General features: G+C 45.4%; 1 protein-coding gene across 4 annotated transcripts in view; it reads left to right on the forward strand.

Moving 5' to 3' along the window:
• The window catches only part of USP30 (ubiquitin specific peptidase 30), a 33,800-nt gene that overhangs the window by 9,898 nt on the left and 2,689 nt on the right, over positions 1–21,213 (forward strand). For 2 of the 4 annotated variants that reach the window (XM_010598912.3, XM_064272327.1), the window contains exons 4-12: positions 7,648–7,751; positions 11,409–11,507; positions 12,096–12,141; positions 13,780–13,874; positions 15,484–15,543; positions 16,194–16,280; positions 17,548–17,628; positions 17,723–17,942; positions 19,847–19,967. In XM_010598912.3, the coding sequence (XP_010597214.2) occupies positions 7,648–7,751; positions 11,409–11,507; positions 12,096–12,141; positions 13,780–13,874; positions 15,484–15,543; positions 16,194–16,280; positions 17,548–17,628; positions 17,723–17,942; positions 19,847–19,967 (913 nt within the window). The remainder of the gene's footprint in view (positions 1–7,647; positions 7,752–11,408; positions 11,508–12,095; positions 12,142–13,779; positions 13,875–15,483; positions 15,544–16,193; positions 16,281–17,547; positions 17,629–17,722; positions 17,943–19,846; positions 19,968–21,213) is intronic. The other 2 variants (XM_010598913.3, XM_023559424.2) reach the window with 2 other exon arrangements.

Here is a 21,213-nt window from a genome sequence, read left to right on the forward strand (position 1 = left end):
AAATATCTCCAACACCTAGTTATAAAAAAAAAAAAGTTTTTTTTTTAGTTGTAAGGGGGGTTAATGAATGTAGTTATAGTAGAATGATTAAACATAAATTTCTTTATAAATCAAGAAATTATATGATCTCATTCCGTGTTTTTTTCATAACGAAATACCATAGTACATAGCCAGTAAGAATCATGTTCATGAAGTATTTTTTAAATTTGGGAAAGGGCATAGGCTATATTGCGTTAAAAAGCGCGGGATACGAAATGCATAATTTGACTTCACAGCAGGCACTTCAGAAGATAAAAGCCTGGACAGAACCAAAGCCAGAACACTAGCAGTGGCCGTTCTGGGGTTGTGCAAAAAAATACTTCTCTGAATTTGCAAAACTTTCAGCCATAAGCATATATTACTCTCAGAGTCAGGAAAAAAACGGATTAAAAAAACCCACCTAAATAATTGCTTCGCTATGTTCCTGTGGGATCTCTGCTTGACCCTGAGAAATCTTTATGGAGCAAGCGGTCTTCTATTTAAGAGGCGATGTGAAAGTAATTTCTTTTACTGTCCTGTTGGAAAAAGTATACCATTCCAAAGACTCTGAGGAGATGCTCTAAAGCAGGCTGAATCACCGTCTTAGTCGTGACCACATCCCTTCCGTCTTATTTTTCACGTGTGTGACCCAGGGCTGGGAACGGGAGCCATCCGGGGCAACTGCGCTGAAATACGTCCGCCCTTCTCTGCTGCTGCTCCTGTTTTTTAGCCTTGCTGGTAACTTTTTTTTTTTTAATTGTTGTAAAAATATATATGATACAGCTTTCGTCAGTTTAACATTTTTCACATGTACAATTCAGTGACCAAATTCCATGAATTGTGTTGTGCCACCATCAGCAGTGTCCATTGCCAGATTTCCCATCACCGTAGACAGAAGCTCAGTGCTTCCTAAACAATGTCTCCCTCTTTCCCCGCCCCCTGCCCCTGGTAAACCACTAATAAAGCTTCCTCCGTGTCTTTCATTTTGTTTTTTTAGAAGGCATTTTTAATTGCACAAAATGCATGAATACATTTCCTTGTAAAAACTTAAAACATTACAGGTAAGGCTAAAGTCTGCTCTATCACTTCCCTGATCCTGTTCCTGTCCTTCCTTCCCAAAAGTAAGATCTGAGTGTATCCTTCTTGACCGTTTCTGTGCATTTAAATATGTTTCTGTGTACGCATAACCAAAACCCAAACCCATTGCCATCAAGTCAATTCTGACCCATAGCAACCTATAGGACAGAGTAGAACTGCCCGGTTTCCAAGGAGCAGCTGGTGCATTCGAACTGCCAACCTTTTGGTTAACAGCCGAGCTCTTAACCACCGTGCCCCCTGGAAATTATATAACAATTGTTCTGTTTCCTCATAACTGGGTAACAATATACAGTGAAGAAACATCCATTCCATACACGGAACTCCATCCCATTCACTTTTATAGCCACACAGAATCCACGATAGAGAGACCTCACAGTGTATTTACCCATATGCTCTCAGTTTCCGGTCACGATAGACAAGGGACAGCTAGCATCCCTGTATATGCCATCTCACCCACATATGCATCTGTTTCCCTAGGGTGTCGTTAGCTGCCATAGTGTCAGCCCCCTGACTCTTGGTGACTCCACGCACAGAAGAATGAAACGCTGCCTAGTCCTGCACCATCCCCATGATCAGCTGTGGATCAGACCCTTGTGGTCCACAGGATTTTCACTGGCTGCTTTTCACAAGTAGATTGCCAGGCCTTTCTTCCTAATCTGCCTTTGGAAGTTCCATGAAACCTGTTTAGCGGCATAACACATGCAGTCAGCCACTGACAGATGGGTAGTAGTTGTGCCTGAGGTGCACTGGCTAGGAATTGAACGTGGGTCTCCCATGTGGAAGGCGAGAATTCTACCACTGAACCACCGATGTCACTTCTTTAGGATAGATTCTGAGACAAATTGCTGGACTGTAGGTGTGATGGTTAAGGTTGTGTGTCAGCTTGGCTAGGCCATGATTCTCGGTGGTTTGGCAGTTTATGATGTACTTTGGTAGCTATATGATAATGTAATCACCTCTCTGATGAGATCTGTTATGAGCAGCCAATCAGCTGAAAGAGTTTCCTTGAGTGTGTGGGCTGCATCCAACATAGGTAGACTTTTCTGGCAAAGCTCGTTGGCTCTTACTCACTCTGTATCCTGCAGCTGGCTGCTGCTTGTTCGACCTCCCTTCTTGGAACTTGAGCTAGCAGTTTACCTTTTGATCTTTGGTTTTGTCAGTCTCTGCAGGAGCATGTGAGCCAGAGGCCTGCTCTCTGACCTGCCAATCTTGGGTTCACCAGCCCATGCAGCTTCGTGAGCCAGGAGAAGCTTCCAGCCTGACCCATGGACTTGGAACTTTCCTGCCATGACACCTGCATGAGCCATTTCCTTGATATAAATCTTTATATATATATGTATGTATTTATATGTTTCACTGGTTCTGCTTTTCCAGGGAATCCAGACCCTTAGGATTTTGGAGCAAAGTCCTCTGCAGATAACTACTCTTCTTTTGAGAAACAGCTTTTGGCTTGTTACTGGGCCTTAGTAGACACTGAATGCTTAACCATGGGCCACCAAGTCACCGTGCACGCTGAGCAGCTCATCGTGAACTGGGTGTTGTCTGATCTGCAGAGTCATAACGTCGGACTTGCACAGCAGCACTCCATCATTAAATGGAAGTAGTATATACAAGATTAGGATAGATAGTGAAAAAAATTGCTGAACCGTAGGCATGAGCAAGACCTGAAGGCACCAGTAAGTTGCATGAGGAAGTTGCCCAAATGCCTCTACTCCTGTCTCATCTTCCATCTCCCAGTCCGCACCTGTGGCCTCATAGGGAGTTCCATATGATCAGCTGACTGAAGAAGAGAAAACACGTGCCTGGTTTACAGATGGTTCTGTATGATATGCAGGCACTACTAGAAAGTGGACAGCGGCAGTACTACAGCCCCTTTCTGGGACCTCCCTGAATGACAGTGGTGAAGGAAAATCCTCCCAGTGGGCAGGATGTTGAGCAGTACACCTGGTGGTTCAGTTTCCTTGGAAGGAAGAAATGGCCAGATGTGCAATTATATGCTGATTCGTGGGCTATGGCCACTGGTGCAGCTGGATGGCCAGGGACTTAGAAAGAACATGGTTGTAAAATTGGTGACAAGGAGGTATGAGGAAGAGGTATATGGATAGACCTCTCTGAATGGGCCAAGGAAGTGGAGATATTTGTGTCTCATGTGAATGCTATTTGTGTCTCATGTGAGTGCTCACCAGAGGGTGACCTTGGCAGAGGAGGATTTTAACAATCAAGTGGGTAGGATGACGCGTTATGTGGAAACCAGTCATCTTTCCCCGGCCACTCCCATCATTGCCCAGGGGACTCATGAACAAAGTAGCCATGGTGGCAGGGATGGAGTTTATGCATTGGCTCAGCAACATGGAGTTCCACCCACCGAGGCTGACTTGGCTACAGCCACTGCTGAGTGCCCAATCTACCAGCAGCAGAGACCAGCACTGAGTCCCCGATACGGAACCATTCCCCAAGGTGGAACCATTCCTCGAGGTGATCAGCCAGCAACCTGGGGGCAGGTTGATGACACTGGACCGCTTCCATTGTGGAAAGGGCAGCATTTTGTTTTTCCTGGAGTAGATAACTTACTCTGGATATGGATTTGCCTTCGCTGCATGCAGTGCTTTTGCCAAAACTACCATCCGTGGACTTAAAAGAATGCCTTATCCACCATCGTGGTATCCCGTACAGCATCACCTCGGATCAAGGGACTCAATTCACAGCAAATGAAATACGACAGTGGGCCCATCCTCATGGAATTCACTGGTTTTACCATGTTCTCCATCCTGATGCAGCTGGCTGGGTAGAACAGGGGAATGGCCTTCTAAAGACATAATTACAGTGCTAGCTAGCTGGTAATACTTGCAGAGTTGGGGCAGTGTTCTCCAGGAGGCTGCATATGCTCTAAACCAGCATCCAGTGTATGGTGCCATTTCTCCCATAGCCAGGATTCATGGTTTCAGGAATCAAGGGATGGAAATGGGAGTGACATCACTCACTATCTTCCCTAGTGACCTACTCGCAAAATTTTTGCTTCCTGTTCCCATGGCCCTATGCTCTGCAGATCTAGAGGTCTTAGTTCCAAAGGGAAAAATGCTCCCACCAGGAGACACAACGCTGATTTCATTGAACTGGAAGTTAAGGATGCCACCTGTCCACTTACGGCTCCTCATGCCTTTGGATTGACAGGCAAAGAAGGGAGTTACTGTATTGGCTGGTGTAATTGATTCTCATTACCAAGAGGAATTTGGATTGGTATTACATAACGGAGGTAAAGAAGAATATGTCTGGAATACATTTCTTACTGTTACCATGCCCTGTGATTAAAGTCAATGGAAAACTACAGCAACCCAATTCCAGCATGACTACTAATGGCCCAGACCCTTCACGGATGAGGGTTTGGGTCACCCTACCAGGCAAAGAATCACAAGCAGCTGAGGTGCTTCCTGAGGGTAAAGGGAATACAGAGTGGCTGGTGGAAGAAGGTAGTTCTAAATAGCAGATGCAACCACGTGAGCAGTTGCAGAAACAAGGACTGTAATTGTTATGAGTGTTTCTTCCTTGTATGTGTGCATCAGATTTTTTTGTTTTCTTCACTTATAAAATATAAGGTGTAAACAGGGCTAGTGCATTTTCGGTTGTACACGTGTTAGTCATATCATGTTAGATGTGAGTATGACTTCATAATGTTCTTTATTTAGAGATGTGTACAGGTGCCAAGTTGACAAGGGGTGGACTGTGATGGTAAGGTTGTGTGTCAAGTTGGCTGGGCCATGATACTCAGTGGTTTGGCAGTTATGATATAGTTTGGCAGCTATGCAATGATGTGATCACCTCCATAATGAGATCTTATATGTTGTAATCACCTCCATGATGAGCAGCCAGTCAGTTGAAAGTGAATTTCCTTGGGGGTGTGGCCTGCATCCAATATAGGTGGACTTTTTGGCAAAGCTTGTTGGCCCTTCCTTGCTCTGGATCCTGCAGCTGGCTCCTGTTCATTTGATCTCTGATTCTTGGGACTTGAGCTAGCAGCTTACCTGCTGATCTTGGGATTTGCTCACAGGAGCCTGTGAGCCAGAGACCTGCTGTCTGACTTGCTGATCTTGGGTTCACCAGCCTCTACAGCTACATGAGTCAGGAGAAGCCTCCAGCCTGACCCACAGACTTGGGACTTGCCAGCCTCTACAACCGCGTGAGCCATCTCCTTGATACAAATTTCTCTATATATGTATTTTTACACTTCACTGGTTTTGTTTGTCTAGAGAACCCAGCCTAAGATAGTAGGATAAGAAAATATTGGTAGATGTTGTCAAATTGCCCCCCCCCGCCAACATTTTAGGCAAAATTGGGTTAAAGGGAACATTCAGATCGTCCTTGTAAAGGAAAGAGGTAATAGAAGGGATGTGTGGAAGGAAGAGTGAAGATAAGTCCCTTTCCCAGCTCTGCTCCCTTTGTTCTGGAGGGTAAAGTTCTGATTCAGGGTGTGCACCCAGTGATATGGTGAGCTGCGGGACTTCACTTGCTTCCCCAAAAGTCAGGACCCAGAGTTACTGACTAGGCTCAGATGGGGGTGAGCATGGGGAATCAGTGTTCACAATCTCCAGAGTCAGAGCCTGAAGCATTTTAAGGAATCTTTCAAATCCATTGACTACAAATCAAAGAGAAGAAACAGACTGACCTAGTTTACCTTGTTAGCCATTGAGCTCCCAGAAACTGCACGAGATGGCAGTCCCTGTGTTTTTGTCTCCCACACTTTAGTGGTACTGGCCCATTTTAATACCCTCTGGGAAGTAGGATGGTCAAGATCGGGAGTCAGCAAACTCTGGCCCACAGGCCAAATCTGGCCCACCACCTGTTTTGTCAGTAAAGTTTTATTGGAACACAGCCACACCCACTCGTTTAGGTATTGTCTGTGGCTGCTTTTGAATTGCAACAGCAGAGCCGAGTAGTTGCAGCAGAGGCTACATAGCCCGGAAAATATAGAATATTTCCTATCTTGCCCTTTACAGAACAGGTTTGCTGACCTTGATCTAGATATTTATCATATAAATCCATAAACCCATCAAACTTGTTATTTTTGTTTATTAGACTTGATTCTAGTTACAACAGAAAACTAAACCACTCAGCAGACCCTTTCAGGCCACCACATGTAGCTTGATGCTTTGGTGTGATAATCAGAAACTCTAATGCAAACAAATACAAGCTCAGGTTTTATGAGCATGGGAAAAATACTGTGCAGATGAGCTAAGCACTCAGTATGAGGTTAGACTAGATGAATGTTTAAGCACCCTCCCAACCCTGAGAGTTGTGGTTGAAAATCATTTTACTCCATAAGAATCTTGCAATAAGAACTAATTTAGGGCAAGGGAAGAACAACACAGAATACAGGAGAGGTCAGCACAACTGCACTAAACCAAAAGCAAAGAGTTTTCCTGAATAAACTGCTTTGAAGGCCAGCGTAGCAGGGGCAGGGGTTTGGGGACCATGGTTTCAGGGGACATCTAAGTCAGTTGGCATAATAAAATCTGTTAAGAAAATACTCTGCATCCCATTTTGGAGAGTGGCATCTGGGGTCTTAAATGCTAGCAAGCAGCCATGTAAGATGCATCAATTGATCTCAACCCACATGGAGCAAAGGAGAATGAAAAACACCAAAGACACAAGGTAAGTATGAGCCCAAGAGTCAGAATGGGCCACATAAATCAGAGACTACATCAGCCTGAGACCAGAAGAACTAGATGGTGTCCGGCTACAACTGATGACTGCCATGACAGGGAACACAACAGAGAATCCTTGAAGGAGCAGGAGAGCAGTGGGATGCAGACCTCAAATTCTCATAAGAAGACCAGACTTAATGGTCTGAATGAGACTAGAAGGGCTCTGGAGGTCATGGTCACCAGACCTTCTGTTAGCCCAAGACAGGAACCATTCCCACAGCCAACTCTTCATACAGGGATTGGACTGGACTATAAAACAAAAAATGATACTTGTGAGGAGTGAGCTTCTTGGATAAGGTGGACACATGAGACTGTGTGCTGCTCCTGTGGGGAGGGGAGATGAGAGGGCAGAGGGGGACAGAAACTGGCTGAATAGACATGGAAATACAGGGTGGAGAGGAGTGTGCTGTCTCATTAAGGGGAGAGCAGCTAGCAGTATATAGCAAAGTGGATATAAGGTTTTATATGAGAGACTGACTTGATCTGTAAACTTTAACTTAAAGCACAATAAAAATTAAAAAAAAACTTGCAGCAGTAAATTTATATTGACGTATGTTCAAGAATCAGAAAATCAGTTACTTCATTTAAATACTGCAGCCTAAATAATATTCATTCAACCAACATCAAGTGCCTAATAGTGATATGTGAGTTTCTTAGGCATTCATTGGGTAAGGCTACAAAGAGGAGTGATGAAAGAAATGTAATTACAAGGTGAATTTTACGATTCTTAACACATTTTTAGTTAACTTTGCTATGTGGTGCTGTGCAGGTTTTCTGCTTACACTGTTATGGTGATGAATTTAATAACCATGGTACCTTGTTTTGTTTCCAGCTTTGTCCTGCCAGGAAGTTACTGATGACGAGGTTCTGGATGCCAGCTGCTTGTTGGATGTCTTACGAATGTACAGATGGCAGATCTCTTCATTTGAAGAACAGGTGAACACAACATTCTGAACATGTTTAGCTTGGAGGACCCTTTGCACTAGTGATTGGGGGTGAGAAGGGGGCGAGCTTGCAATGAAGGCTGAAAAGCAGCTGCGTTGCTGCATCATGAAGGACCAGCACTGGTAGTGACCTTGCCATTGACTGGGGCTCAGTGTCCATTTCTGTGGCATTTGATGTCACCTTGTTGTTCTGGGCCCAGAGCACTAACTTCGTTCCTGCTCTCACGGTCAGAGGGTACATGCAGTTCTTTTTCACCCGATGGATGGAAGGTGAAGCAGCCCTGGTGGCACAGTGGTTAAAGTGCTCAGCTGCTAACCAAAAGGTCGGCAGTTCAAACCCACCATCTGCTCCGTGGGAGAAAGATGTGGCAGTCTGCTTCCATAAAGATTACAACCTTGGAGACCCTATGGGGGCAGTTCTGCTGTGTCCTACAGGGTCACTGTGAGTCGGAATCGACTCAATGGCAACGGTTTGGATGGAAGGTTAACAGGATAGGCCATACCCAGCCGTGAAAGAACACAAATTATTTTAGTTCTTGAATGACTTTGCACTTCAGTGGATGGTAGGGACCCCTGGGTCCTTTAGAGAGTGGCAGGTGGCATCACCGTGGAGGCTCAGAGGCTCAGGTAAAACCCTTTGCTTGACCATATCCTTATTTTTTAAAAATTAGTGCCTCAGAGGCTAGCTAGCAGTGGCCCTAAACTCATAGTAGAAGTCAAAGGCAACCCCAGGGCCTTGTTCCAGCCACTCCCAGCCCCTTTCCACATCCAGAGCTTCACTGTCTAAATGGAACTTTGCCACCTTGCTCCTCTCCAGGCCACTGTTAAAACCACAAGTCTGAGGCAGAGGCTGGGAGAGTGAAGTTCTAGGAACAAAAATATTTGGCTTCCAGTGGTATACCGTTACAGTCTTCCAGCCACATTTCCAAGATGGCGCCATTCAGCTAGCATTGGCATATTCTGCCTCCGCCTTGTAGACATTGGAGTAGAGAAGTCAGAGGCAGCCTGTTGGGCCTCCCAAAACTGTGAGGCTAAAAGAAGTCAGAGGCATTTTAAAAACACTGAAAAGTGAGATCTGGAAATCTTACTACCTGCCTTTAATTTTTTTTAAATTGTCTCGCTGCTTTAATCTATGCTGTGCAACTCGATGATGATAATAAAAAGGAAGGGAAACGAGATCCTACGATAAAGCATGAGGGCCCGGGGCTGGGGATAAGGAGAGAAGGAACGTGGAGCTGATTTTAGGCAGGCAGGCTCTGCTGGAGAGGTGAGACTGCGGCTGAGCCCTGAGGTATAAAAGGAGTGAGGCCTGTAAGGTCTGGGTGCAAGTGTTTCAGACCGCGGAAGAAGCTGGGCAGGCGCCTTCTGGTGGATGCAAGAATGCAGTGTTTGGAGAATTCAGGCCTGTGTGGCTACAGCAGAGTGGAGGAGAGGGGTCTCAGAGTGTGGCGGGGAGCAGATTACCCAGGGCCTGGGAGGCCATGGCAGGAGTCTGGCTTTAAGTTCTGTGTGAGGCGGAAGGCCATTAGAGGGCTTAATTTAAGTTTAAAAATGGCCACCCTGGTCACCTTGTGCAGGAAGGACCTCAGGCGGGCAGGAATGGAAGCAGAGAGGAAAGTTAGGAGGCTGTGGCAGTGGCTCAGCTGGGGTTCAGGCAGAGTAGATGGACAGTCCTGTCGAGATGGAAGGTGTAACTTGGAGGTGGAGCCTGCAGGACTTCTGTGGAATTGGCTGGGGAGTGGAGTTGACAGGTATGGAGGCAACTTTGTGTAGTTGGTCAGGGCTGGACTCCCTGAGGAGACACTGTTTCAGCCGAGACCTGAGGCTGAGAAGGAGGCAGCCACGTGAGGATCTGGACAAGGGGCTTCTCAGGCCGAGAGTGCGGGACATGCAAAGACCCCGAGATGGGGGATAAGCTTGGTGTGTTCGAGGAAGAAGAAAGAGGCAAGGGCTGCAGCATGGTGAGGGAGAGTTCAGGAGGAAGGCCAGACCCTTGGGTAGGGGGTAGATTACAGAGGCTTTGTAGGCTTTGTGTGCCAGGTAAGAAGGAAGCGCTTTGCTCTAATAGCAAAAGTCACCGGAAGGCTGAAAGCTGAAGAGTAATGTCATTTGTGTTTTAAACAATCACCCTAGACGCTGTGTGGAGGGGGCCAAGAGTGGAAGACAAGAGCCCATGAGGAGACTGTCACTGGCACCCAGGCAGGAGTTGTTGGTGGTTTAGTTTAGTTTCATGGAGGGCAGTGGTGATCCAGGAAAAGCCATTAGGTTTGCAATATGCTAGGGAAGGTAGCATCAGGAGCTTGGAGTGTTCGGGGGAGGGAGAGCCTGTCCACCCCGGAGGATTGACAGATGGCTTTTGACTTTTTGGGAGACGGGCATTTGAATTGATCCTTAAAGAGTTGTCCTGTTTGGGTCGGGGAATGGAGGTTAGGGCCGTCTCAGTAAAGTGAAAACAGGCTGAGAGACAGCTGGCACCAGCCTTCTTTCCTTCACGCTCTTCTTGGGCCTCTCGGTTGAGGGCCTTTACTTGTGAAGATGTCTAGGACATACTTGTTTCTCTTTAATGACCTGGGCCTTGCGACAGTGGTAGTGGTGGTGTTAGGTACCATTGAGTCAATTTTTGACTCATAGCCACCCCGTGTGACAGGGTAGAACTGCCCCACAGGGTTTTCTAGGCTGTAATACACTATGAGTTGGAGTCAACTCAATGGCAGTGGGTTTTTTTTTTTTTGTAATTTATTATATTTTATTGTGTTTTAGGTGAAAGTTTACAGCAAATTAGTTTTTCATTCAAAAATTTATACACAAATTATTTTGTGACATTGGTTGCATTTCTCGCAATGTGTCAGTACCCTCCCTCTTTCCCTTTCCACCCTGGGTTCTCTGTGTTCATTCATCCAGTTTTCCTGTCACTTCCTGCCTTCTCATCTTTGCTTTTGAGCGGGTCTTGTCTGTGTGGTCTCGTATACTTCATTCAGCTAAGAAGCGTGTTCCTCACGTGTGTTATTATTTTATAGGCCTTTGGCTGAAAGGTAGACTTTGGGAGTGGCTTCAGTTGGTGTTTGGGGGCGGGTAGGGAGGAATCTTCACAGGAGTAGATCGCCAGGTCTCTCCTCTGCAGGAAAAGATGTCTTTTTTGATAGGAGTCAGTGAGGAAAGCTATTTCAGTTTACTTTTCAGGAGTGTTTTTTTTGAAAAAGGGAGTTTCCACCACATAATGAAAAAGGCGGGTGTTTTGAGGTTGGCTCCAAAGGGCTAACGGCAGCCCATCAAAAAGACGGTTTCTATTGCAGAGTCACCCCCCCGCCCACGTCCAGGCGCTGCTGGGTGAGTTTGAACTGCCAGTCTTTCAGTTAGCAGCCAAATGCTTAAATAACCACTGCACCACCAAGGCTCCTTCTTGCAGCGGTAGAAAGCAAAACATGCCTGCTTTAGCTGAAGCAGCTGTCAGAAATCACTGCCAAGCAAATAACCTGCCCACTAGAGGTGGTCGTTTTCTACTGAGATGTATTACAGACGATGCATTCTTTTTAGACCTGACAGTAGAGAGCAACGTCTCCCGCTATTTAGCCTAGTGGTCCTCACGCGGGGTGGTCCTGATGCTGCCCCTGGCCCTGCTCTTTCTGAAGAATGCTCTGCCCTTTGACAGGATGCTCACGAACTCTTCCATGTCATTACCTCGTCGTTGGAAGATGAGCGAGACCGGCAGCCCCGGGTCACACATCTGTTTGATGTGCACTCTTTGGAGGTAAGCCCTTAGGAGTGTCAATAGGTTTGATGCAATTTGTCCATATTTAATAGTATAAGAAACACAAGTGTAATCTTTTTGCACAGGTTTAAATTCAAAAGTCGGATTCAGCCACACCCAGGAGTGGGAGCGGGGATGGGAGGGTGCTAGGGTACGTTCTTTGCCGTTGGCGGCACTGGTGAGGGATGTCAGGGTGTTTTAAAATGACCTGTTGCTACAATTTGTGTTGGTTGGGAAGAGAAAGAATGTTCGATTTTTTCCCCTGTGTAATCGAGGGGAACAAGGAGCCACAGGCATGCTAAACATGTGGGCATTTCCCTAAAATGGTAGAAGTGCGTAGAGAGTTGATAAAAAGGGCGAGAGAGATTCCAGAAAGGGGAAATATGTGTTGATTGTAGTTGCTGAAGCAATATGCACAGCTACCAACCAGAGAGGATAATTAAGGCAACTTTAGAAACATGGGCTTTTTGATAAGAAGTTGATTTTTGAGTGATGCAGTCAGCACAGAAACTTGGAAGTGGGGTGAGCGTGATAAAGGAATTGCAATGGGGTTCTCAGTCTCGTTCTTTTTTTTTTTTTCCTCCACAGCAGCAGTCAGAAATCACCCCCAAACAGATAACCTGCCGCACGAGAGGTAGCTGTTTTCCACTGAAATATAACATATGTGATGCATACTTTTGAGATACGACAGTCATTTGCTTGTTTTTGATTTTTGTTTTGTTTCCTGGTGACATCCGGTCTAGCTCGAACACATGCTCTACTGGCGAAGGGACTCGGGTTTTGGAGGCAGCTCTACATTCTTCCCCGGGCAGCCGTCTTGAATTGTTCCCTCACATCCTAGCCCTGCTCAGTTCCCTTTAAAGAGAGTTATCTGTACCTCATGCCGGGGCTTGCTTTTCTCCCTCATTGAACTGATCCTGTGAAGAATTTAGGAGGCTGAACCTGTCAGGTCCTCAGTATTCTCGCTCTGGCCAGCTTGCACTGCGGAAGATCCCAGTCATCCTTAGAAGGAAATCATGGTTTTCTGAGGGCGTAAGCGTAAAAAATAAAATTGATGCATTGATTTCTTTGTGCATTAATAACACCCATTGCTGTCAAGTCACTTCCGACTCATAGTGACCCTACAGGACAGAGTAGAACTGTCCCATAGGGTTTCCAAGGCTGGAATCTTTACAGAAGCCACGTCTTTCTCCCTAGGGGTGGCTGATGGGTTTGAATCACCAAGCTTTCGCTTAGCAGCCAACCACGTGACCTGTGTACCACCAAGGCTCCTTTTTCCACTCATAGTGACCCTGTAGGACGGAGTAGAACTGCCCCATAGAGTTTCCAAGGCTGTGAACTTTATGGAAGCAAACTGCCACATCTTTCTCGTAGGAGCGGCTGGTGGGCTTGAATCACCAACCTTTGTTAGCAGGCAAGCACTTAACCGCTCTGCCACCACGGCTCCTTTTTCCACTCACAGTGACCCTGTAGGACAGAATGAAACTGCCCCATAGGGTTTCGAAGGCTGAAATGTTTAGGGAAACAGACTACCACATCTTTCTCCCACAGGGCAGCTGGTAGGTTCAAACTGCTGACCTTTCGGTTAACAGTGGAGCGCCTAACCACACATTAGTAATGTTTTTTTAGACCATACTGTCTTCCAGGCACTATAATATCTCATTTCAGCCTCACAGAAGCTTCGTGAAGTTGAGGAAACTGGGGATAATGGGATAATAATTACCCCTCTTTCTAACAAACCAAAGCTTTCAGAGATTAAGTGACTTCCCCGGGTCACATAGCTAATAAGAAGCAGAGCCAAGTGTGACCCCAGGGTGCCAGACTCCGACGCCCTTGTTCCTAACTAACACACTATACTGTGTGTATCACCAATGGCCCATCCAAGGAAAATTCCAGTTTTCCAGACCATGCTTATTCAGATGATTTCAGCAGTTTACATCACTTTATCAGATGTTCACTTGTGCTATGCTTCTTTTACATCTCAAACATTTGAAGCAAATGTTTGTAAGAAGATATTAAACACAAATGTAAATATGGCTGTGTGCATTATATACAGAACCCATTTAAAGACCTGTAATAATTCTCCTATAAAGGGAATGGGATGTCATTTTTGATGGAAGTCAGTAAGGAGAAAGTTATTTCAGTTTACTTTTCAGGAAGGTTTTTTTCAAACGAGGGAGTTTCTACTGCATGGCTATAAAAAGGAGGGTGCATTTCGAGGTTGGCTCCAAAGGGCTAAAGGTGACATATCAAAAGACACTTTGTATTCCAGGGTCACCTCACCCCACGTCCGGTCACTGGAAGTCTCAGCACCCTTTCCATGGAAGACTTACTAGTAATATGGTCTGCAAACACTGTGAACACCAGGTAAGTACAGTCCCAGTACTTGATATTTTCTGGCAAGATTTTCTTTTAAGTTAAGATTCATTAGAGGGTCTAGAGATGGGGGCTGACACTGATTTGCGGTGTTGTGATTGCCGTGGGCTCTGCCCCCTCAGTGGACCTACTGCCTCAGTTAAGTCGCTGCTGACGCATCCTTTGGTCCTTAGATGGCATCTTCAGCACCGAGAGCAGTAGACCCACCGTGGGCTTCCAGAGTTTCCAGTCCTCAGGTTTTGTCTGTGACCATGATGGACACAGATCCTGGGGCTGGTTTTCTTTTCTTTCTTGAGGTTTTTAAATCAATGTCCATTTTACAAAATTTCCAGCATGGTACAAAAGTAGAGCATTGTACAATCATCACCATAAGAATTTTAGAACATTTTTATCCCCCACCAGAAAGCCCTTTATCCTTTAGCAGCCACTCCTCATACCCCTCCCCCAAACTCCATGCCCTAGGCAACCACTGATCTACTTCCTGTCTCTAGGGATTTGCCTGTTCTTGACATTTTCTGTAAATGGAATCACACAATATGTGATCTTCTGTGACTGGCTTCTTTTACTTAGCACGATGTTTTCAAGGTTCTTCCGTGTCGTATCGTGTATCAGCACTTCATTCGTTTTTCTGACTGAGTAATATTCCATTTAATGGATATACCACCTATTGGTTATCCATTTGTCAGTTGATGGGCATTTGAGTTGTTTCTGCTTCTAATCCCATCATTCCGTATTTGTTTATTTGGCTTTATAAGGAAGAACTTTCCCTTCTCCCATAGACATTTTATAATCAGCTTGTCAGTTTATATTTTACAAAAAGCCTTGCTGGCATTATGATTGGGACTGCATTGGTCAGCTTGAGAAGTGACATTTTATAATATTGAGTTTTCTCATCTGGGAACATGTGTCTCCATTTATTTAAATCTTCTTTAATTTCAATTTGTGGTTTTTAATATAGCGGTTTAAATTTATTCCTCATTATTTTATGTATTTTGATGCCATTGTGAATGGAATTTAAAAAATTTTTTATTTTCCATCTGTTTGCCACTAGTATATAGAAATATAATTGATGTCTATGTACTGACCTTAAAAAAATTCACTTACTGATTCTAGAAGTTTTATTATAGCTTCTTTAGAATTCTCTGTGTATGTAAACAGCCATGCTGTCTATGAATACAAAGCTTTATTTTATGCCTTTTATTTATTTTGCATTCGTCTACTACCTTATTTTAAATGGCAGTATGGTATTCCATTCTGTAGATGTGCCCTTATTTATTTAACTGTTCCCTAGAAATTTAGACTGTTCACATTTTTGCTGCTACAAGTAGTGCTGTGATGAACATCTTTGTAGCTATGTCCGTGGCTATTACCTAGGGTAAAATCTCAGAATTACTGGGGCAGGTATATAATCTTTTAGTTTTCCCAAGCTGTCCATGAGCATTTTAGTATGAGGTGGTTGTTAATAAAATGTACTTCTAAATAAGTATATTTCTTTTAATGTTGGGCATCTAAACATTAGACTATTCCATAGCCATGTAGCTTCTCATTTATAAAGACTCGCATTGAAATCCTTTCTGGGTTTCTGCAATGTTTGTTTCAGAGTCCTGTTCGATTTGATACCTTTGATAGCCTTTCACTAAGTATTCCAGCGGCCACATGGGTATGTACTGATCTGTGAGTTATTTTGAGTCTGCTTCAGAGACGTTTAAATCTAACAGGCCTGTTAGGCATTTTATGTGACTCAGGTCCTATGTGTTACTCAGACACAAGGTCGTTTGAACCCCAGCTTAGCTTTAATGTGGTACTGTGCCCAGAGGAGTCCCTGGGTGGTGCAAAGGGTTAACGCACTCAGCTGCGAACCAAAAGGCTGACGGTTGGAGTCCACCCAGAGGTGCCTTGGAAAAAAGACCTGGCAACCTACTTCTGAAATATTAGCCGTTGACAACCCTGTAGAGCACAGTTCTACTCTGACACACATGGGGTCACCTTGAGTTGGCCTTGACTTCGATGGCCACTGGTTACCATGGTCTCAATATGGGAGAGAGGAAGGTGGGTGATTTTTCTCGCTGCTGAAGTTTTGGTTTTTTTTTGACTGCGTGTGTGTGTGTGTGTTTAAGATATTTAAAAGTGTGGAACTCTGTACTTTCTGCAGCGTGACTTTCTCATACTCTTGAACAAGTCTAGAGTGCTTTGAGCTCCACATTTGTTCAGGAAACATCTAGTTGTGTGGGATTCCCACTGCCATCTGTGAGCAGTTTCAGGGTGGCTCCCCACTGAAGTGTAATAATTCATTTTTTTCTTGTGCTGTAGGGTCACCCGCTGACCCTGGACCACTGCCTGCACCACTTCATCTCATCAGAGTCGGTGCGCGATGTCGTCTGTGACAACTGTACGAAGGTGCGCAATTTACCCTCAGGTCATTTCCGGCTGGCCTGTGAGCGCCTCCCACACCGTTGGCCCTGAGATTTTTTTGACCCCACCTAATAAGTCTTTCCAGCCACAGCCATTTCTTCCCAGCTTAGTTTGAAATCAGCAGCCCGTGGACCAAATCTCTTTTCTGATGAGTTTTGTTTCACCCACAGAGTGCTTAGAGAAAAAGTGTCACGTCATGCTTTGAGATGGGACTGCCTCTCTCCAATTATCACAGTCCCCTTCATGCCCTCTTACTCACACCTTGCCTTTTTGCCCTCTGAATTAAGAGGAACTATGTTTTTTTTTTTTTTTTATGTGGAATAGAAAGAAGCCCTGGTGGCACGGTGGTTAAGCACTCGGCTGGTAACTGAAAGGTCAGCGATTCCAACCCACCAGCTGCTGTGCGGGACAAAGATGTAGCAGCCTGCTTCCGCAAAGATTAAGCCCAAAAACCAAACCCATTGCCCTGGAGCCAATTCTGACTCATACCGACCCTATAGGCAGAGTAAACTGCCCCATCGGGTGTCCAAGGCTGGAATCTTTACGGAAGGAGACTGTCACATCTTTCTCCTGTGAAGGAGCTGGTAGGTTCAAACCGCTGACCTTTGGATTAGCAGCCAGGCGCTTAACCACAGCGCCACCAGGGCCCTTTCCATAAAGATTACCAAAACCAAGCCAAACCTGTTGCCGTCAAGTCAATTCCAACTCATAGCAACACTGCAGGACAGGGTAGAACTGCCCCATAGGGTTTCCGAGGAGTGGCTGGTGGATTTAACTGCCAGCCTTTTGGTTAGCAGCCTAACACTTAACTATGCACCACCAGGGCTCCTTCTGTCAAAGCTACACCCTTGGAAACCCTATGGGGCAGTTTTCTGTCCTGTAGGGTCACTATGAGTTGGACAGGACTCAGTAGCAACGGGTTTGGGTCTTTGGTTTTGGTGTGGAATAGAATTTTCGAAGACACGGAACAAAACAGATGACATGCCCATGTCAGAGTTTCAGTGCTGATTCTTCATTCTCTCTTTCCGCCACCGTTAGTGTGATTTCATGGCCAAGAGGGATCAATGAAAACCACTCACAAGTAACTGGGCAGCTAAGTTCATTACAGTAGGTTGAAGTCCAGTGCCTTAAACGAACACTGCGCGCCACTCGGGTCCCACAGCGTCAGGTTATGAACCCCAGTCTGATCTGCAGTCCTCCGCAGATGCCCTACTTCAAGCATCTCTGCAGAAAAACGTTTCTGTTATTTCAGATTGAAGCAAAAGGGGTATTGAATGGGGAAAAAGTGGAACACCAGAGGACTACGTTTGTCAAACAGTTAAAGCTAGGGAAGGTGAGCCCACCCTACACACCCTGTCAACTTTGTGGACTCGGCGTGTCCCGTGCCTGAAACGATCTGCTCTTTCCGGTTTCTCCGTCCCCTGCAGCTCCCTCAGTGCCTCTGCATCCACTTGCAGCGTCTGAGCTGGTCCAGCCACGGCACGCCCCTGAAGCGGCACGAGCACGTGCAGTTCAACGAGTTCCTGATACTGGACATCTACAAGTACCGCCTCCTCGGACATAAGCCTGGCCAACGCAAGCCGGTGCTGAGTGACGGCACAGGGCCCGCGTCAGAGCCGCAGGACGGGCCGGCCGCCCCCAAGCCAGGTGTGTGGCCCTGACTCGCCAGGAATTGACGGCCGAGAGAAAAGGATTTTGGAACCACCCCCTTCTGGATCTTCTGTGATATGAGGGAGCAGCTTGTGCAGTGGCTGCTCAAAATCTTGAGAACAAAAGGGTCGGGGTAGGAGAGGGAAGATCTCTTAGTAGTTGTTGAAATTCTATACCAATGAGATGTACAGTTTTTTAAACTGTGTTACAGATGAAAGAGCACAGGGAGAAAAGCTCAGTTCTTCTCGCTTTCTGGTCTTTTGGCTAAACAAAATTTGGTTCCCCTCACGTCATCCCTGTGAGTTTCTTTCTTTCCTAATTTTTCTCCCCAATACAGTCATTTCATGTAGACAGGAAATGTCCTCACCTCAGATCATTGGAGGTCTCGTGTTGGTTCTGTTTCCTTACTGAGCTATTTACCTGATTCCATTACTGCCGTCATTGGAGGTTGTTAACTTGGGTGCCCGTGAAGCAACTGCAACTCAACCACTTGCCATCAACATCGACTCTGGCTCCTGGCAACCCCGTCAGTGTCAGAGTGGAACTGTGCGCCATAGGGTTTCCAGTGGCTGATTTCTCAGAAGTCAAATCGCCAGGCCTTTCTTCCGAGGCACCTCTGGGTAGACTTGAACCCCCAACCTTTCAGTTAGCAGCTGAGCTTGTTGTTAACTATTTGTATCCCCCACTAAAGCAAGGTTAGCTGTTATTACCCTTAGTCTTACAGAAGAGGAAACAGATGCTCCAGGAGGTTTAAAGGATCGGTCCAGGGGCAAACAGCAAATGGGAGAACTAGCGCTGGAATGCAGTGTTGAGCAGGTTTTAAAAGATATCTTAAATAATGGAGCCCTGGTGGCACAGTGGTTAAGAGCTATGGCTGTTAACCAAAAGGTTGGCAGTTCAAATCCACCAGCTGCTAATATATTGAGGTCTTTAGAGTTACTTCTAGCATGGTTGCGATTGTTTTCCTTGTACCCCACCCTTTCCCAACTTAGCGTCCCTTGCCACCTTTGTTCTTTTTTGCAACCACTATTGAGTGGCCTGGCAGGCCATCATTTTGGAGAGACTGTGTTTTGCTGCCCCTGGGCAGGTCAGCAGATGAATGTAAGGAATTGGCTGGGGCGAGGAGGGGGCACAGTCCTTGGCCCTTTTTTTCAGTCAAGTACCTCTTCATTCTAGCTTCTTCCTCTCCTGGCTCGGGCGCAAGTCCACTACATTCAAACCATGACGACTCTGGTTAAATGCCAACAGTGAACTTTCTGGTACTTAAAGGCCCCCAGATATGATGCTTGAAAAGAGATGTAAATATCACTTTAATTTTTTTTATCTTAGCCTGTAAACATTTATTAATATTATTACACTGTTGGTATTCCTTAGGATTTGACAGAATTGAAGAAGAGAATGTTTAGGTCAGTCATTCTCAAATTTTGTCCCCCAGGCAAAATCGGGCAGTGCCTAGAGACATGTTTGTTGTCAGACCTGGGTTGGGTGGGGCGGGGGCTACCAGCATCTAGCGAGTAGAGAACAGAGATGCTGCTAAATACCCTGCAGTGCACAGGACAGCCACTGCAACAAAGAATTATGTCAGTAGGGCCAAGGATGAAAAGCCTTGGTTGAAGTCAGAAAGCCGGTAAGTTAGCTACTGCTTAACTTTAACCCACGTCTTTAGCAAATGGATAGAAATCTCAGCGGTTCAGAGTTGTCAAGGCTAGCAGTGGACCAGGAGGCTGATACACTTCTCCTATTTGGGCTTAAAAGACAGACAAAAGGTAGGAAATTGTATGAATCACTGTTATGAAATGAAATAATTTTTTTTTCTTTGTTGAAGAGTTAATTTTCAGCCATGTTTTGTTTACCCAAAGCTATTGCTAATTTTAATTGCCTCAGGCCTTTTTCTCTCACAGTTCTGAATCAGCCAGGAGCCCCCAAAACACAAGTTTTTATGAATGGCGCCTGCTCCCCATCTTTACTGCCGACCCTGCCAACCCCGATGACGTTCCCTCTTCCAGTTGTTCCTGACTACAGGTGAGCTGCTCTTTAGAAGCACAGCCTTCATTCATTAAAAAAAAAAAAAAAATTTTATTTTTTTGGAGGCTGCTATTTCTCCTAGTTTTTAAAATTAGTTTGTCACGCAGAGATTAATGAAGACTTAGAGATTAATTTTTCTTTCGTTTTAAGGTGGAATTTCACTGTTACACATTTCCCAAGGTCCCCAGGTGGCACAAATGGTTTGTGCTCAACTGTGAACCTAAAGGCTGGAGCCCTGGTGGCGCAGTGCTTAAGAGCTCAGCTGCTAACGAAAAGGTTGGCAGTTGGAATCCACCAGCCACTCATTGGAAACCTTGTGGGGCAATTCTCCTCTCTCCTGTAGGGTCTCTATGAGTTGGAATTGACTCAATGGCAGTGAGTTTGGTTTTTGATTTTGGCGAACGTAAAGGTTGGTAGTTCAAACCCACCCAGCAGTGCCGTGGGAAAAAAGGCCTGACAGTCTGCTTCCATAAAGATTATAGCCAAGAAAACCCTATGGGGCAGTTCTACTCTGTAACACGCCATGAGTCACAATGGACTTGATGGCAACTAACAACACATTGCCCTGTTTATTTTTGTCCAAAATGCAAATCACTTTAAAATGAGTTATAAAATTAATAAAATCTAAATACACGTATGTGTTGTTACATGCATATAAAACCCACTGCCATTGAGTCGATTCCGACTCATAGCGACCCTATAGGACAGAGTAGAGCTGCCCCAAAGGGTTTCCAAGGAGCAGCCAGTGGATTTGAACTGCCAACCTTTTGGTTAGTAGCTGTAGCTCTTAACCACTGCACCACCAGGTCTCCTATGTACATATATATATATATGTATAAATAAAGTATAAGAAGACTGAATTTCTTGAGCTACCACCTGGGGATGACCAGTTAAATCTTTAGGATCTCCCACTCTACGAGTTGTGAATATGTGTGCACACACACTCATACTCAGAATGGACATCTTGCCATGCCAGTAAATATAGATCTGTATTTTAATGGTTGTGTAGTAGAGTTACATGGGTGTACTGTTGTATCAGTCCCCTATCACTGAACATCTAAAACAAAGCAAACCCGTTGCCATCGAGTTGATTCTGACTCATAGCGACCCTCTAGGACAGAGTAGAGCTGCCCTAGAGGGTTTCCAAGGAGCAGCCAGTGGATTCGAACTGCCAACCTTTTTGGTTAGCAGCCGTAGCTCTGCACCAGTTGAATGTCTAGGATTCTTTTATTTAGTCTATTGT

The sequence above is a fragment of the Loxodonta africana genome, chromosome 19 (genome assembly GCF_030014295.1).
Source record: "Loxodonta africana isolate mLoxAfr1 chromosome 19, mLoxAfr1.hap2, whole genome shotgun sequence".
Taxonomy (NCBI): Eukaryota; Metazoa; Chordata; class Mammalia; order Proboscidea; family Elephantidae; genus Loxodonta; species Loxodonta africana.